Source organism: Aptenodytes patagonicus, chromosome 7 (genome assembly GCF_965638725.1).
Source record: "Aptenodytes patagonicus chromosome 7, bAptPat1.pri.cur, whole genome shotgun sequence".
In the NCBI taxonomy this organism is placed as follows: Eukaryota; Metazoa; Chordata; class Aves; order Sphenisciformes; family Spheniscidae; genus Aptenodytes; species Aptenodytes patagonicus.
In genome coordinates, this window is record NC_134955.1 from 9,202,654 (window position 1) to 9,221,769 (window position 19,116).

Here is a 19,116-nt window from a genome sequence, read left to right on the forward strand (position 1 = left end):
CGCACAGGCGGGCGCTCAGGCGACCCGCCCGGCGGCAGCCGGCACGGCACCCTGCCGCCGAGGCACTGCCCGCTGCCGCCCAGCGGACCGTGAGGTGGGATCCGGGTCCGGGCCAAGTCGCCCGGCCACGGCGGGGGCACCTCTGCCCCGCAGCAGAACTCCGCCGGCGAGGGCCCGGGGGGAACCGCTCGGGGACCGGGGCGACAGCGGGCCAGGCCGGAGGGGGTACGCGCCCTCCGAGGGGCCGGCAGCCGCGCAGCCGGCAGCGCCTGCCACCGTCGCCGCTCCCGCCGCCCTCACCTCGCCCCACCTCACCGCCAACGGCCGCAGCCGCCACCGCCCCGGGGCGGGAGGGGGCGCGAGATCCCGCCCGCCCCGCCCCCCAGCGGCGTGGCAGCGGAAGCGGGCGCCGCGCGGCGCCGGAAGCCGCTCTGCCTTTCCGGTGCGGGCGGCGTGCGCGGGCCGGCCGCGGGAGCCTCCGCCGCCATGAGCGTCCCGGCTTTTATCGACATCACGGAGGAGGATCAGGTCAGCGGCCGGGGCTCGGCGGGGAGCGGGTCGCGCGGGTGTCGGCGGCAGAGCGAGGGGGCCGGGCCCCGGCCCCTGGGGGGCGATCGCGGGGAGGGGAAGTAGGGCCGGGCCGGGCTGCGGCGGCCTGCGCGGGGTGGGGGCGGCGGGCCCGGCGGGGCAGGCGGAGCGGGGGCCCGGGCCCGTCCCTGTCAGGCCTGCCGCCTTGGCGGGGCCGCGCGTGCCTGTCCTGCCGAAGGCTGCCGTGCTCGCTGCGGACCCGGGTGTCCCTCCGTAAACTTGTGTGTGGCGCTTCCTGGGGAGATTTAAGGGGAGAATTGGAGAGACTGTACACTGAAGGATAAGTCTGCGTGTGCAGTTTCCTTTCAAAGTTCTTCACCTCCCTAATACTTTGTTTTCATCTCTCCTCAGCAGAACTTTTTTTAGGGGAGGAAAACTAGTCCGGGTGTGGGCTGGAGCATTACTTGTCCGTCTTGGTTTTGCAGGAGTTTTGATACTACGGGCATGGGAACTGTGAATTTTGTCTTTGAGCTGCTGCTTTGTTTTGTCTTGGAATTTTAGGGTTTGTTGTTCCTAGTGTTTTTTAAGTGGTGTGTCTATATATAGCTGTACGCAATTGGAAATCTACAAGAAATGCCTACACAACTACTAGCCTTCAGTCCAGTTTCCACTTGCCGTGATGTCTAGTAAATCACCGCCAAGTAGTCAGTCTGAAACATCTTCAGTACAGTAAGGGATTCTAAAGCATTCAGCTGCGTCTTATGGTACCGTAACGATTTGACACCGAACTCGATGTAAATTTTACACCTGGTGTTACAGTAGCATCCCGGTCAGAGTTCCCCTGTGCCAAAAGTTGTATGCCCTCATATAGATTGTCTCTGAAGGGTTATGGTTCTGCTGCTGAAAAGGTAGATTGTAAAGTTAACGCATAGGCCAGTCACTGGGGGAAAAGTATTTTCTTGGTGTAGGTTTAAATCCTGACAAGGTGAGGCAGGTCATAGGATTGTATTGGGAACGGTCTTTAACTCGGACTGTTAGTTCTGCCTTCTCTAAAGTGGTTTTGTTTATACCCTTTTTCTTTTCTGGTGAAAGCGCAACTAAATGGTGTTATTGTTTTGCCTGAAGTTTTCAAAGGGAGTAAAAGATAATAAAAATTCATAAAAAGAAGGCGTCTTTGTCACAAAAACTTACTAGGCCTGCTGTCCTCCAACCAGTGGTTGTAAGTGACCCGTTCCTACTGTGAGAAAGCTCATTCCGTTGTGTGATCTATTCAGTTACTGGCAAACCAGCCACAGCACGTGCACTGAGTTGGTGTTTGGGTTATGCCTTAAAGTGGGGGAGAGGGAGCGTTGTAGGATACGGGGTGGTAGGGAGAAGTGAGAGCTAGTGTGAGTGAGCGGTGGGGCAGAGGAGTGGTTGCAGAACAAAAATCTGTAGGAAATTTAATTACTTTGACTTTACTGTTCACAAAACAACTGTTACGTTTTATGTGTGTTGGGTTTTTTCTAAGGCTGCAGAGCTTCGAGCTTACCTGAAATCCAAAGGAGCAGAAATCTCTGAAGAAAATGCCGAAGGTGGACTTCATGTGGACTTGGCACAGATCATTGAAGTTTGTGATGTGTGCCTGAAAGAGGATGACAAAGGTTTGCACCTTTAATTCTTGTCGTTTTTGCTAAACATACTGCCATCAGTGCTTTCAAACAGTAACGGTTGGCAGAATTTAGAGGTATGTTGCATGGCTTGCGTGTTAACACATGCATCCTTATAAAACTGAAAGTCCTTATTTCCATTGTTGCTGTGTAAAATTTGCATGTACTCTACCCCCTCCCTTCTCCAAACATCCAGCGCCCTTTAAAGAAGTCAGAAATCGAGCTGGACTGTGCTGATTATGAGGGCATAGCAAGTTGTACATAAAATAGGTTTTCTCTCTGGAAAAAAAGTATGATAAAAATAAGACTTACTGTCAGTTAATGGCTGTGATGCTGCAGATCAACAAAAATTAAGACTAGACATCTGTAAGTAGAAGTTTTAAGGCTGAAACATTAATTGATTAATATTGTCTGAAAACACTAGGATTTTCAGTAGTCAGTAACTCTTTTTGAGCTAGGACTGTAGATCCTTAGAAAATGCACTAATATATTTTAATGACACTGGTAATGCTGCAGTAGCCTTAAATGGTCTTTCTGTGCCTCCTGTGCTCTGTAGCAATATACAAATTCCATTTAGCACTTACATGTAACAAACCAGTTGCTAATATGAATGTGTGTGAAAGAATGCATGGTTCATCTAAGGAGGAGTCCTTAAGATTATTTTTCACGTTGCCTTCTGCTGTAGGCAAATGAACATGAAATACTGGAGAAGCTTATTGCTCTGCTGTTTGATGTTCAGCTGTAATTTCGGGGCATAAATAATATTTTCCATACGTAATGAATTTTGTTCTTATCCTATGCATAGCTGATATGTGGGCAGACTGTGAAAAGAAAACACAAAACCTGTCTGGTCCTGTTTGGAAAGGATGTAACACCATGCTGAAAACAGGAGCTGAAGAGACTTTTGAACATACTTTGTTCTCGCAGGCATTTTCCCCGTGCTCTGGGTTTGCCATGTGCTCCTGGTGAAATGTTTAACTGTACTTGAGCACTAGGTGTTAGTATTCTCAGCGTAGAACCGTGGGGCAGTTTTCTGGGTGTGCAGGAGAAACACTGTTTTTTTAAGACCAAAACCTGAAGTTCCTCTGACTTCTCTTATGTGTTAACAGAGAATTCAGAGCAAGTGTGATATCAAATACCAAATTCTGTTTTGACCTTAGAGTGGTAATTCTTGCTTTACGTGGAGATGTGTTGGTGAAAGACCACATGAGCCAAACCTCTGGTACGTTCTGATGAATATCCAGATTGGTTATCTTGGCACTTTCTTTCTTTTACAGGTCTTGATCATGCAAAATAATCATTTGCAGCAGAAAACTCTCCAGCACTAAATAGCTACTGATGATTACTGCTTGCAATTTTAAATAGCTGCATGTTTTGTTTTGTGCAGATGTTGAGAGCGTAATGAACAGTGTAGTCTCTTTGCTTCTTATTCTGGAACCTGACAAACAAGAAGCGCTGATTGAAAGCCTGTGTGAGAAGTTAGTAAAATTTCGGGAAGGAGAGCGCCCATCTCTTAGATTGCAGCTGTAAGTATTGTACAGAGAAAAGTGAGACAATGGTATCTTGCAATTGTATGTCTTTAAATCGAAGTGTGGGGTGTCTGTCAAGTTGTCTCTCGGTTGCAGAAAGCAGTCTTTTCTCCCCGCCCCCCCCCCCCGCCTTCTTTTTCCCCATCATAAAATAGAAGTACCAATATACTTTCTTTTGCTTGGGTATTACAAAATTAAAATTAAAATGCATAGAATTTTCAGCTTCTTTGCTGAAAACTTACAAAACTGGAAGCCATTACAATTCATCACGGATGTAAGGTGCCACCAGGTGTTTTGTGTACTAGCACGCATCTAATAGAAACATTTATGTGCACTCCAGTAATGTTTTCTGAAACCTCTTTAACTCAGTTGTTCGTTGTTTTTGGTTTAGACTGAGCAATCTCTTCCATGGTATGGATAAGAACACTCCTGTGAGATACACAGTGTACTGCAGCCTTCTTAAAGTGGCCTCATCATGTGGTGCCATCCAGTACATCCCAACTGAACTAGATCAGGTAATTAATGTGGTGCTTCAAGTTACGGCCTTTGTATTAACCATGTTGCATCTCACTAAATATTAGTCAGAGTTGATACAGACCGTCTCTCCCTGTTACAAATTGCCAGAGCCTAGTGAAATAAGAAACGCGGAATACTGAATTTCTTATCTTTTAAAGGTCTGTCTACAGAATTTAAATCAAGCTGCTGTTTATTTACCATTTCTGATGCTGAACGTAGTTTGATGTGTCTGTCTGATTCCTGTGATAGTGATGAAAGTGAGAAGCTTTGATCGGGAGTGAGGCATCAAGTTCTTGTCCCTTGCTCTGGAGTCGGAGTGTATTAGAATCACTCATCCTTATTTAGGAAGTAACGTAGAGTTTTGGCTCCTCACGGGAAAACTTCCAGGTTTTGCATGGGGAGCCTGAGAGTCAGAGGACCCAAAGGAGAAATCTCTGCGCAAGATCTTTTCAATCCTTTTCTGCTTGAGAGAAAATGAGAAATATTGTCAGTTTTTAGTCTTTTTCCCAATGCTTCTTTTTCACTTGTATTCTACCTAGGTCCGAAAGTGGATTTCTGACTGGAATCTCGGCACAGAGAAAAAGCATACTCTTCTGAGATTGCTGTATGATGTCCTAGTAGACTGCAAAAAAAGGTATAAAAGACAAGTAATAGATACTAGGTAACTGTATTTTAAGTTGATGTATTGTAAGTGAACTGTAGGGAAAGTATTTCTCACAGCACTTTTAAAATCATTCTGTACTGATAATTCAATCCAAATATACCTGTTTTTTTTCTTGCTATGTTTCTAAGCACTCTTACATTAAACCAGTGTTTCCAAGAATCTTAAAGTTAGTAGTGAATTAACTGCAAACCACAGACTCCCAAAATAAAACAATTCCTTTCTATAAATATTAATCTTTGAGCATTGTAGCATTATGCCAATTTTATTATTTAATTGCACTTTTGACATTGTAGTGCATGGTAGTGCTATCTCTTATTTAATGATGTTGGGAGGCTTATCAATCACAGTTAACAGAATCAGTCTTTTTGTGTAAACATTACCTTTAGGACAGAGCTTTCCACTAGTCATGGAAATTAATGTCCACAGAATACCTGCTTGGCTATTTTAAATTATTATCCTGGATCATAAGAAGCATCTCTGATCTAACAAACCTGGCAGACCAGTGTCTTCTGGCATGTAAAGTAATCCTGTGCGTATCGTGCCTGTAAATTAATGCAAGTCTTAACTGAGAGCTGTCGTCAATTTATCTTACAGATGTGATATGGTGTATTGACTGCATTGGCCAGGGCTATTGAGGTGGGCTGGTATCCAGAAGTAGTTTCAGCATATAGTTCCACAACAGTTTCAGCCTGTCTCAACTGTCCCTGCTGTAGTTTGGGATATGTGTGTGGTGCGTGTGTGTTGCTTCCCCCCGCCCTTCCCTTTCACTCTGTTTTCTGAGTTAGTTTTCTAAGTTTTTTTTAATTTTGATAGTGAGGCAGCATCAGGACCTCTACGCTGCTGACTTCCACTGGTAGAACTGCACTTGGCATTTTCTACATTTGCATAACCTTGTACTGCTGCAGAAGGAAGCAGTTCTGTCCTGTACCCCACATTCCTGTCCTGTCCCCTCCAGCTACCAGTACCTGGGTGTATTTGTGCTGGTGTAGGCATTTATGCAGCTGCACGGTGGATTGGACTGGGGAGGTGACCTTGCCAGGCAAAAAAAAAAGGCAAGTGTGGAGCTGTCACAGGAGAAGGATAGTTTCTTCTGGCAGGAGAGTTAGCTTATTCTGGCCTGGTGAAATTGTAGCCTGGAAATGCTGCGTCAGCGTAGCAGGATCATTTTTAACTAACCTCAATTTAGGGATGATTAATGCTTGTGGAGTAGTTACACTGTGAGCTACAACACGATTGGGAAGTCCTATTCCTGTTACTAATGTTAAAATGCTTTTGCATTGATAGTACTGTATGACAGACTTCAGATGGTCAAAACAATTTCTGAAATGTTCATCAGAGATCTTACACGTGGCTTAGTGCTTACTTTGTTTCAGAAATATTACACTGATGCTCTGTAATGCTCCTACTCTTTTAAACACTTCTCATCCTATTGATTTATTAAGAGGTTTTAACTAGCTTAATTCTCATACTTAATAGCTCACTATTTTTAGCTAGTCTTGTTATCAAATCTGTGGATTAAACTTCTAATTTTTGTTTCCAGTGCTACCAGTAACCTTGCTACCAAATGGTTTTTGCTTACTAATAATAGGTGATATTTTTAAGATAGGCATTAAAAACTTCCACAAACCCTGTAATATATTACTCCTGCACTCAGTGTCCTTACCATCTGTTGCAGCAAGCTTCGCACTGGATGGAGCAATTTTTCAGAGCACTTACACTTCTCTCCAGAAAAGAAAACAAGAAGTGACCCTAGCACCTTTGACCTGGTTCACTTCCCTGGATCAGTGGGCAGTATTTGCAATAGTATGGGAAACTCACAGCAGCATTCCAGCATTAGCACTCAGGAATGTTGCTCTATCAAGCAGTATGGGAAGATAAGTGGGAACCGAAAAATAAGTAATAAAAATCATACCTCAGTTACCATGTTGATTTATAATCAAGGGAATAGAATACATTGTTGAAAACAATTGAGTTTAATATTTTTTGGTTCATTTTATGTTTTAACTTCACTCAATGCGGCAGAAGAGATGGTTTTCCATAGCTAATAGACTTTTCCCCAATGGATAACTTGGTAGTGAACAGATTGGTAGCTCATGAAAAGTAGATTGTGCAGATGTTCTGTGTGGTGCGTTCCTTTTCCTGCAGTGACAAGTGAAAGCTTGTTTTATCAGATCTTTTCCAGTCACTTTCTGGTTGAAGTTTCTTCTTTCTGATGATCAAAATCATCTTGATCTCTTCGAAGAGGGACTTTTATCTTTGCCATGATCAACTGAAGAAAAATTGGTGGTGGTGGCTGGAAAACAGATGGCTGGTGTGGTTTGTTTCTGAGATCTGTATTTGGTAGCTGAACTTTGCAAGAGATTAGTTACTTTCTCTGCTGCTTATGCTCCTTGCCATAAAGGTTCTGCAGTAGAGTTTTGTGCCTCAGCTGCTTAAGCAGCATTTTCCTAGCTGTGTTGGTGTGAAACTGCAAGGTAACACAACCTGTTTTCTTTTCCAGTTATAGATGGAGGTTTACAGGCATGCATGGCTTGTGTGCAGCCAGAGAGTTGAGTTCTGCTGTGAGGCCCTGAATATCACGCCAGGCGCCAGCTTACAGCTAGTCTCTGCCATTGACCTGGCAGGATTCAGAGTGGGATTAGTCCTGCCCAGGTTTACATTCAAACAGGTCTGGCAAGTCTGGTTATTAATACCTGTAGCAAAAAGCTCAGCGTGTCAGGCACCTGCAAAGTAATTGTTTCATTTAATTTTAATTCCATTTAATATCACGTAATGTAGAGGGACTTGATTCCAACATCTTACTAAGTCTCTGAATACTCTATTTTTTTTTTTCTTCCTTTTATCTGCCATCACTCTTCAATTCTCACTGGCTTTTTGTCAAGTTACGCATCTAGACTGGCAGGTGGAGCCAAGAGTACTTGTGCAAGCTGTCTTGCTAGAAAAAATGTTCACATTTGCATCTTAGGTGAGATACGCATTTAGCAATGAGCTTTGATAAAATAGTGATCTGTCTGTATTACTGCTTTATACATCCTAATTTACGGTAGTAATCTGACACTGAATAGAATGAATAAGATTAAAAGGCCTGCCATATTTGCTGAGGCTCACAAGAATTTAGCACAGAAAGTTTGAGAGGAATTGTCTTGTAGCATTCTGATGTTTCCTAGAAATACAAATGAAAGATACCTTCCCCCCTTCAAAAAAAAATGGGGGAGGGGGTGGGATTGCAAATACTGTTTGAAATTAGTTAAATGCAGTTTTCAATTTTTGCTCCTAAGGGAATGGGTAGAAGAGGAAAAGTTCCAGAAATCTGTAACACAGTTCTGAAGTGTGTAAGAACAACTACTGAAAGTTTATATTAAATAAGGGGACTTGTATTGTTAGGTTGAACAGCACATCAGCTGAGCCTCTTTGTTTGAATGTCTATATAGTATCAGTCCTGTATTAAACTGGTTCTTTGTCTTCACTAGAACATCTAGTGTTGATAACATTTCACCAGTGCAAAGATCATAGTCTGTCATAGACTGATTTACATGCAAATAGTTCTCTCATATATAAAGCTGTCTAAATTAATTTTATTTCACTGATACAGAGCTATCAGTTCCTCTACACACCAGAATCAGTTGCTGTGACAAAATGTAAGCTGACCTCTTTAATGCTTGAGTCTTAAAACAAATGTTTCATTCAAAGTTTACATCCGTGAACACAGTTCTGGAATAATGGCTGGGACCTATAGAAAATTCCCCTGCCTTGAGCACAAACTCTCTTCACTCAGTATACATCCAGATTATATATGATGTTGCTCGCTTCCCACGATGTCTTAATATTTGTCCTGCACATCTATGGGATCTGGTAAATTCGCTATAGGGTGAGGTCTTGTGCTCCTAGAGAAGTTGTCAAATAGTAGTATTGCAAGATTTAAAATAAATACCCACATAAAGATAGTGTCACTGCACTATAAAAACCTTTCAGACCTGTGCTGCTTTTTTCTTTTAAGGAGATTTTGTAGGTCTGTCAGACCACATGGGGAAATTTGCTGTACCTGGAATTGAACTACTTTGAAGGAGGAGCTTAGCTTTACACTATAACTTGCTGCACTCTGGGGAGTAGTATCCAACCTTCCTCCTGGCCACTGAGAAAGTACCTTTCAGTAAAGTAGTCGCCAGTCTGTGTATGTGCATGGGAGATTTCTGTAAAGCACACGCTCTCATTATTGAGGTTCGGTTGTGTTCTCCTTATCGAGGTTTGGTTGTACCTACACCCATACCCTGTCCTGTCCAAAGGGAGTAGTAAGATGGCATTGGCAAAATCTATTCTCTGTATGGAAGAACTGTCACAGCCTTCTATTTTAATAGTTAACAAGAATTCCAGGGGAAATGGATTTTTGTGCGTATACACACACAGTATTCAATGCATATATCTTTTGCTGAAAATTTTGTAAAAAGCATCAGCAGTTGCTGGCCTCACTAGTGGTAAGAACTGTTACGTGAAAATAAATCAAAATCTGTTAAAATGACAAAGTAATGGTCTCGCAGCTGGTCTGCAGTAACATTGATGAGCTGTTGTTTACAAAATAATCTGGGTAGACTGGGCCATAGGTTTACTCAATTTTCTTAGAATGAATTGTTTTTCTAAAAGCTGTCTGTCAAACCAGTGTGGGAAGCTGCTTGCTTCACAGCAGCCTAAGCCAATCTAATTGCTGGCTGCTTAACTTTGTCAGTAAAATGAGCAGCTCTCACTCCGAATACTTGAAGAGAGAATCTGTGAAAAAAGAAGAGGCAGCTTTTATACAGTCACTTTCCTGACCATAAATATTCTTTAAGATGTGCCATTTTACATTTGAAATAAACTTTGCAGTGCTACTTATTCTGCAATGATTAAATCCAGATGTGCGTAAGAGGAGTGTTCTAGTGAACCATATAAAGCTGTTCCTAGCTCAGAAAGCTTTTTCCATAACCAGTAGGTAATTTATCAATTTAAGAGAATGAAATGAAGGGTGAAGATAAACATTTTGTAGAACAAGAATTGAAAGAATACATCTAGTTAATTTGTTCTCTCCACTAGAATTAAAATGGATCATCTACATCTTTTCAAGTGTAATTTAATTTGACCTATAACATCATAATGGAATTATTTAAGTATTTGAGTATCTTGTTTGAACTATTTTTTCAGCAATCCTGAGGTAACTTTATTTTTCTTCTATAGTGACACTGCAGCAAAAGTAATGGTGGAACTACTGGGAAGTTACACAGAGGACAATGCTTCCCAGGCTAGAGTCGATGCTCACAGGTAATACTGACTTCCCAGTTTTCTTGAAAGTAGCTTTTTCTCCATTGCTAAATTATGTTGATCGCCTTACTATTAAGAGTACCGAATGGCCTGGCAGGCGAGGGCCCTGCTGCAGCCTCTTTTCCATAGCATGGCTGACTTGATCAAGAGTTCATCCATGCAGTCTGCGGTAGGGCTGGTTGTTTCTAGGCAGAGTCAGGTTTACTCCAGTGTGCGAGTGCACAGGTGTATTTCTGGTCACTGCTGAGAGAGAGATCAGCCTTGGGTAAGGACGTCTTTTACATCAACTGTGCAATCAAAATTTGAATTGGCATCCTTTATTTCACATTTTTTACTTACTGATTTTTTGATTCTCTAACTTCAAGTGTTCTTGTCAAATAGCACTTTCTGTTGAAAAGAAATTCTTGCTCGCTTTTCTATGAGCAAGTACTAAGGATGTGAACTGCACAGAAATAAACTTACTTGTTGGACAAGCTGGGAGTAAACGTGTATTTTCCCCACTGGCTGAAATGAATAAAAGCTTGTATTTTGACATTCTACCTATCATGACTCTTCTTAGGAATTAGATTTGTAGTAAGTTGTGTAGTTCTGCCGGGTGTGTACAACCAACACTTCTCAAGGGAGTTGTTCATACTTGAGCATGTGGGAAAATCAGGATGACTCATTTTGAAAATTAAAGTGTCTGTGCATGAATGAAAACTTCATTGACTACCCTACAGCAATCTGAGGCCTTTTACATCTGAAAGAACACGTCTGTCTGGGGTTTATCAAGTTGCTGCATCTATGCAGACCTTGGGTTCTTCTGGGTGTACGTTAGGTGGCAGGGTCGCGGTCCAGGCCATCAGAGCGAGTGTAGCACTGAGTCTTCTAATGTGCCGCTGAGCAAAAGCTTTCATCTAGAGTTCTAGAAACACTTCAGGTCTGTTTATAGTCTGGAGCTGCAACTGATAAATCATAGGTCTTGCAGTGTTTGGTACTGGGGTTTTCTCTGTTTTGTGTCACGTATTCAAGTATAATTAATCTTCCTAAACAACTTAATTCTATGATATTTTAGGAGGACGGTAAAAATACCTCTAGGAATGAAGGTTTGGCTGGAAATAAATGCATAGATGGAAACAGTAGGGTGATCTGTAGTCTCACCACCTGGCAAATTTCATTTGTGATACTGGGCAAATTACTTAATGCTTTCTGTTCCTTGTTTTTTCCATCTGTAAAATGAAGATGAAAATTGGAATGTGACATGTCTTATATTTAAGAATAGTTGAAAACCCTTGGGTGTTTCCTAGAAAGCAAAGAACAACAAATTGAATTGCACTTACTCATAAAAATGTGTATTGCTGTAAAAATAAGCATTTCCCTTTTCTGATTAGATGTATTGTACGCGCGTTGAAGGATCCAAATACCTTTCTCTTTGATCATCTTCTTGCCTTAAAACCAGTCAAATTTTTGGAAGGAGAACTTATTCATGATGTAAGTAACTTTGTTTTTAGCAAGATGGTTTGATATCTGTGGAGTGCCTTGTTTTATTAGTCTTTTGAAATTCATTAGAATGGTTATCTATGTCAGTAACATTGAGCTGCAATGTACTATTTCTTTCAATGCTTTTAGAATTAAAAAAATTTAAAAAATTACATGTGAAATGTTTCCCTTTAGAAGTTTCAGAAACTCAGAGTTACAAATCCTGCCCTCACATGAGTTCTGTAGCAAAACTGCCTTTCAAGTCCGAGAAAAGGCAGTAAGCTCAGCACAGATTGCCCTTAGCCATTGACAGAAGACAGAATTTTAGCTCTTAACAGTTTATTTTTCTGTTCAATACCAATATTTTCATATATATATATATCTGTCCAGTCTGCAGGGAGGGAAACGTAGATAATATTTAAACTGTTCTTATATTTGTTTTCCATCTTCTAGCTTTTGACAATTTTTGTAAGTGCTAAACTAGCATCCTATGTCAAGTTTTATCAGAACAACAAAGACTTCATTGACTCCCTTGGTAAGTTTTCAGATCATTACATTTCTGACTATTCACGTGGCTTAAGATACGGAAGCCGCAAAGTGCTTCAGTTTGAACCCATATATTGAAGCCAAGGAAATTTAATAGGAATTTTTAAGAATGGATTAGAGTTTGTAGACTCTAACCTCTACTAGGTCGTAAATGGACCATCTAACTGTGGTTTGTTCTACTAGGACAAGCTGGTTTATGGGTTTGGAAGAGAACTGTGTTTTTCCCCACTTCTTTTCTCTTAAACCTTTTGGGAGGGGAGTTTTAATGCATTGATACTCTAGGCTGGGCCAGAGATTACAACTATTAAGTCAGCAGCTTGTATAAATCCCTTACAATTTTTTTTAGGATTAATAACTTTATAACAGAAATACTTCTCCTGAACAGTAAGATAAAACACGCAAATAGTGCGCGTGTGTGTGTCTGCGTGTGCTGATGCATTAGACCTAGCAAGCCACAGTCTGTCCCAGTTAATTTGTTTCATCACATGAAGCAATGTGATGGAATGTTAATGTCAGCACCCTCTTTATTTACACACTGTGGAAAAAAGGAGTAGTAATTAACACTTTGACACTCCCCCGTCGATGTGTAATTGACTGTTTCAAAGGAGCACTGGTTCATAAGCTATTGCATGCATTAAAATTACGTTTTTTATATTCCAGCTTTTTAGGACAGGGGTCAGTGACGATGCAGAAATTGCTCAATGATGCAGATTTTTTTATTACTGCATTAAGGTTTTGACATATTGGTAATGAATAAATGTTTCCATAAAAATCAGATTTTTTTTTTTTATAACTTTGATTTTGAAATGACACTTGAACACGGGCTGAACGCATTTGAGGAAAGGCATAGTTTTGCTAAAACAGAGTTTAGTGCAGCCTTTTAATACATGCATTATTTTGTTTAATGGACTGTGGTATAATTCTGAGAATAATTACCCTCAAAGCTTTAAAATGCTGGTACTTTGGGTATTGAAATGATGGAAATATCAATGTGATTTTTCGTGGATAAAATTAGCAGCAAGTTTTTGGTAGTTTGTAAATGTGTAGATAGGATCAGCATATCTTTTGTCATATGTATTTGAACATTAGTTGTGTAGACATCTTAGGCTTTTCTTTCTTAGGGGAAAGTGGTTTTTGTATTGTAATTATTTTTATGTATTGAAATGGCTTATCTGTTAGTTTTTTGTCCACAGAAGAATTTGCTGGAAATGCTGTTATGCTAACATTTCAATAAATTTATGGAAGATTAATTACACATATACGTAGTATTAATTGTATAATATACAATAGTTATGATTTCTTTTGCTTTGCCTGCCTGTATCTGTGTTTACCTCTGTGAGTATACAGTGTGTGCATTTTCCATGTATCTAGGATTCACGTAATCTTAGTAAAATCCTTAAATACCTGTGTAACTGTTTTGAGACAGCCTTACTTCCATCTTGATTTCTCACCTGCTTTATGGTGTACTCAGAAAATTCTGAATGTCTTTGAGCAGCGGACAAGGTAGAGATTCAGAGGCAGTGCAGACCGGAATGCTAAGAACTTGGTCTGAGTGTTTCAGCCATGCCTTTGAAAAACAAGGGCGGTTTGGTATGTATAGAAAACAATACAATTATTAGATGAGGCATTCCAAAATTCTTCAGAACACCTATGATCTGTTCCCAAAAATAAATATATTTTTAATCATGCTTTAAAGATGTATTTTTTTTTTTTTTTTAAATAATTTGCCAAGATATTGGGCTTTAAAATAAAGGATATTAATAGTAGGATTTCAGTGACAGTACAGCATAGCTTTAGTTTTAACCTTTCCTGGATCAGGACCAATTAAAACCGGTTTATGAAAGCTGTGCAGTGAAGGCTCCTACAGGTGGCATCAGTTTGTTACAATTTGTTGTTTTATTAATGCTGACAACTTAGGCCAGCAGTAGCATTATCTGTGTCAACTGAATCGCCCTAACATGTCCACATTTAATCTGGTATTATCAACCATCTTTTTCGGAAAGTTAATCAGCATCTCATTTGCATTTGTTAATTAGGGTTAATGTGTGCTAATTGATTTTTTGATGCTTGTAGAGTTCCATTAAACCCAGTTAGGTATAGTTGCTGGTGCTCCTCATTCGTATGAATTATGGTGATCACATTTTTGTTGAAGCAGTGCCAAATAGGGAACCTGCATCATAATTATAGCTAATTAACACAACATGATGCCCTGCACTAATGTGCTTTCCTATTAGTGTATGGATGTTATAAATTCCAAACTTAAATATTTACTGAAGCAATGTCATTCCAAAACAAAATGATTGACTTTTTTTTAAAGAAACGTCCGCTGAACCTTAGTTGGTACCTCACAGAGCTTGGATTAAGAAATGCCTTGGTTCATCTGAATGTCTTAACTTTGTTGACCTCGACTTTTTTCCAGGAAAACGGTCTCTGATTTAGATGTGCAAGCCGTTGGCTCAATTCCTCGTGTTGCCATTCATACAATCATATAAAAGATCTAACTTAACTTTTAAGATCTGTTCCTCTATTCTCGAAGAGCACTTTTTGCCATGCTAGATGCTGTAAGCATACATGTGACTCATGATGCTTTTTTGCTGTGGTATAAACAGCTAATTTAGTGCCAAAACGCATTCTTCTGGCACAAAAATGTTACGTTGCTAAACCATTATTGAGAGAGGTTTATTTTCAAGCAACTACATGAGAATGAATGGTGAGGCTGTAAGAAGGTTTTGACATTACCAGTCATGTATTTTCCATTTGTTGTTGTGTTGCTGTTCTTCCAGATGATGCAACTGAAAAATTCACTTTCACGCTCAGCATCTAAAATTCTGTTAAGGTGACATTTTTACTGTTTCAAAAAAATCTCTGTGCTTCATTTTTGTAGATATTTATTACCTTTTACTGACAACGACTGAATCTTGAATTCACAACTAAACTAGCTATTTTAGCAAAACACCAGGAAGATGCAGGAATTAATGTTTTACCTCAAAAAAATGTTAATAAGGACAGGTGGAATATTTTCTTGATGTGAAATAAATTTTAAATTATTTGAAGCATAGATAGTAAAAATAACATGAAAAACAGACTCATGAATTATTGAATTATAACTCATATCCATAAACTATCAACACTTTTACACAGGCTTGTTGCACGAACACAATATGGCAAAAATGAGGCTACTTACTTTCATGGGAATGGCTGTAGAGAATAAAGAAATATCATTTGACACAATGCAACAGGAACTTCAGATTGGAGCTGATGATGTAGAAGCGTTTGTTATTGATGGTAAGAACTGTAGTACCATACTTTACACAATGCTAATGAACAATACCTTTTATAGTCTTCTAAGCTAATGTTAAATATTCAGAAAAATACTTTTAATTTCTCTGTTAGTTACAAGATATAGCTGCAAAACTGCATGCTTAAAGACATGCCTAACTTATCTTTTAAACAGCGTTTTTCTTTTCAGTGACAGGAACTGTATTTCATGTAATTCTTTATAGAACTAATAAATTGTTTGCAGGTTTAATTTGTCATCTGGTTTTGTTTGCTGTCATCAAAACAGGATGTGTTTGTAGGGGAGAGAAGTTCATAAAAACTGTACAGGATATTGCTTTAATAGATTGGCACCAAACAATAGGATTCATGCATGACCTTCATCTTGCTACATCATTTTGCTTTTCTGCCTACTAGACTGTTAAAACCAACAGCAAAACAGTATTAAGTGAACTGCTGTGGTTTTATGTTTGTATTGATCTAATTTTGAAGAGTTTTTATGCAGTTTAATACCTTTGCACTATCTCGAAAATATTGCTCAAAACAGCATTGCTTTTTTGCAGCTGTAAAGACAAAGATGGTATACTGCAAAATAGATCAGACACAGAGGAAAGTAGTTGTCAGGTAAGACTTAATTCTTCATAGCATTTTGCAGAACTTAGTGTGTTCTAATTATTTCACTTACATTTGTAGAATATTTTAACTAGAAGCAAGGTATTGTTCCTATCGGTTGCTCGTAGTTAAATAGTTGCTATTTATCATAATTTTATTAAAGCTCACACTGAATGTGATTAACTTATTTAATGAAAGAGTCCTATTTTCCAGCACATTTCATTTAATGACCTAATAGTGACAAGAATACTAATGACTGTTGTTGCTTTAAATATTTGGGAAGGCTACAGAGTTCTCTAACTGGTAAAGTGCAACCCTTTATATAGAGAAAATAAAAATTTTTCTATTCACTTGTGAGAGTAAAGTAATGCTATAAAAGAATTATTAGGTGAGCATGACATCTGGTAATCATCTTCCAATTTTGTTTTACTTCTCTAGTCACAGCACACATCGGACTTTTGGAAAGCAGCAATGGCAGCAATTGTATGACACTCTAAACACCTGGAAACAAAATTTGAATCAAGTGAAAAACAGTCTCCTCAGTCTCTCAGACACCTAAACATTTTTTTTTGACCTAGTAATGTCACTATAGATGAAATTTATTCAAAACTTTGACAATTTGTGAATGTTCCCAAAATGTATGCAATTGGTTTAAAGAAGCTAAATATTCTAAATTGCAACACAAAAAAAGCAATAAAACTAACATGGGAAAATATCTTCTGTTGATTTTCTTATGTAATTAGCAACAACAAACAGTAGCAATCTTGGTTATGCTTCTTTTGTCCTTGTTTAAATTTACAGTATGAGGACCTTTCTTTGCAAGAGGTGTGGGGAGGAAGGGAGGGAGATCAGAAAAATGATGGTGCAAGTAATTGTAAAGTAAGAGAAAATTTCCCTTATACCCTAAGGGAGGAAAACTGTGAGCCAGTTAGAAGTGAAGCTTTATGAAGCAAGATCTGCTGCCTTATCTCTGTAAATCATACCTGATGCTTTAGTTTTGAAAGAGACCTTATTGATACAGAATCAACTACAATAGATATATTTAAATAATTTGGCAGTAAAGGTAAGCAGAAGATTTTCCTGTTCTGCCACTTAGAACTGCTGTAAGTTGTTGTAAATGTTTGTAGAAACCATTGTATTTTGAAACAGTTGCAGCTGATTTTGCTTGAAAACTGAGTGAGCAGTCTGACAGAGAAACCAAATTTAAGTATTTCAGCCAAAACTTCTGAGGAGCAGGAGAAGGGTATTCTTAAGTAATCATTTCATTTGGATATTAAAACATTAACTTGTGAACTTTTTAACTTTGGGCAAAACCCATAACAACTTGGATTTGATTGCAGAAACAGAGAACTAACGTTATCAGTAGGGATTGTATCCATTTTTGAACATCATAAAAGGTCTATACGCTGTGTTAAACATGAAAGCACAGTGCATATATACCATATTCTATAGGAATACCTCTGCGAATCTGGTTTACGAAGTGATTTATCTGTGCCTAAAAGACATGCTTTTTATCTTCTGCCACTGATCTTCATTGGCCTTCTTCATGTTTTCTTTTTCTTGCTGAATGAAGTCTCTCTAAATTCAGGAATTTCTCAATTTCTTCTATTTGGTTTTGTATAATGGAGTTATGAATAGAGCTGTCCTCATCTCTGAGTGCACTTTCACTTCTTGCTGGAGTTACAGTCATGTGAGAAGACTTCTGCTTGTGCTGTAAAGCAGTAAATCCTTCTTTCACCTGACAGAATACAAACTTAGCAGTTAATAATCCAGTGAAATTCAGGTACAAAGGTTCAAATTGTTGGATTTTGCTGAACATTAAGCAAGGAAATGTGAACAGAAAGATAACTGGAAAAAATATGTTTAATTTGAAGTGCTTGCTTCAGCTTTAATTTAGAAGACTTGATAATGACAAATATACTTTTATAAACCAAACCTTAACGTAAGACTTAGTACAGAAGAGTATGATTAAAAAAAAAGACAACCTTGTACTAGAATGCAGATTAGCAAAATAAATAGTTTAATTAAACAGTTTAATGTTGCAATTGACATTTCTGTTGCTATGCAAGCATTTGATTAACAAAACCCAAAATCATGAGGTTTATAGTGTTAACTCCCTCTCTGCTTCGTTGTACAGATTAGAAAGCGAACATCATTAATGCAAGGTCTGTAATAGGTTGGGTTTTTATGTTAAAGAAAGATCTTTTTGTTCTTTGAACAGTTTTAATTACTATTTGACAGATACCTCATACATATCCAAATCAAAACACATATGGCAACACAGTAGGGAAACAGTTTTTTTGCTTGAATGATGAATTCTCCACTTGTAATCCAACATTGCTGGCTCTCGGGGAGGCCAGCATGCAGCACCAGCCACCTGCCTGAGCAGAGGTGCACAACAAAGCCATGTTACGCAGAACCAGCGTTGCAGTGGTTCTTGGGGATCTGTAATGTGACATATAATACTTTGGTGGCATGTGAAGGTAATTCTCTTACAGGAATCGCAAGATGAGGCCTTCCCCCTCTGCTCAGTTATTTTTTAGTATTAGGCAACTGTGCCCCAACCAGCTGTAAGCCACAAAGTCTTTATCAGGCCTGCCTTCATTTCAGCACATGAATTTTGTGCTAAAACTTTCCTTCCCCAGTGCGCAAGCATTTCTTGAAGTTTGAAATATGAACAATAAACTTCATGCAAATTGTTCACTTAGCCTATTGCATCTGTAACAAAATTACTGCCATGCAGCTGAAGATACTGATACTCAGGTCAATAATTACTGTAATCTCCATTTCAATGAGGAAGTAGCTTCTTCATTTGAGCAATAAAATGTTCAACCTGTTAATTCTAGTGGCTGTATACATACGCTCTCCCATGTTCTTTCCCAAGGCCTCAGAAAAAAACAGATCATACTTCATTGCAAGCCACTAGTCAAAATCTCTATGGAATAGCACATGGGGCTGCATCTGTCCTGTACTAATAATCCAAGAGAAGAACTTTCATTTAGGTCTTCCACATGCGGAAGTGAAATTTTCCAGTGAAATAAAGCCATGC

General features: G+C 39.3%; 2 protein-coding genes across 3 annotated transcripts in view; one reads left to right on the forward strand and one right to left on the reverse strand.

Moving 5' to 3' along the window:
- The first annotated feature begins 421 nt into the window (after window positions 1–421).
- EIF3M (eukaryotic translation initiation factor 3 subunit M) lies at window positions 422–16,782 on the forward strand. 2 transcript variants are annotated; one of them, XM_076343893.1, is made up of 11 exons: window positions 422–528; window positions 2,039–2,171; window positions 3,565–3,703; window positions 4,098–4,221; window positions 4,762–4,856; window positions 10,092–10,175; window positions 11,546–11,645; window positions 12,087–12,168; window positions 15,321–15,464; window positions 16,019–16,079; window positions 16,506–16,782. In XM_076343893.1, exons 1-11 carry the CDS (start codon window positions 487–489, stop codon window positions 16,624–16,626), a joined length of 1,125 nt encoding a protein of 374 aa, XP_076200008.1. In that variant the 5' UTR covers window positions 422–486; the 3' UTR covers window positions 16,627–16,782. The 2 variants fall into 2 exon arrangements, with proteins under 2 accessions (XP_076200008.1, XP_076200010.1); XM_076343895.1 differs by having other exon boundaries at window positions 3,628–3,703.
- CCDC73 (coiled-coil domain containing 73) overlaps window positions 16,678–19,116 on the reverse strand; it is a 60,549-nt gene continuing 58,110 nt past the window's right edge. Inside the window, exon 19 of the mRNA XM_076343892.1 lies at window positions 16,678–17,805. Within this exon, the coding sequence (XP_076200007.1) occupies window positions 17,599–17,805 (207 nt within the window). The 3' untranslated portion in view covers window positions 16,678–17,598. The remainder of the gene's footprint in view (window positions 17,806–19,116) is intronic.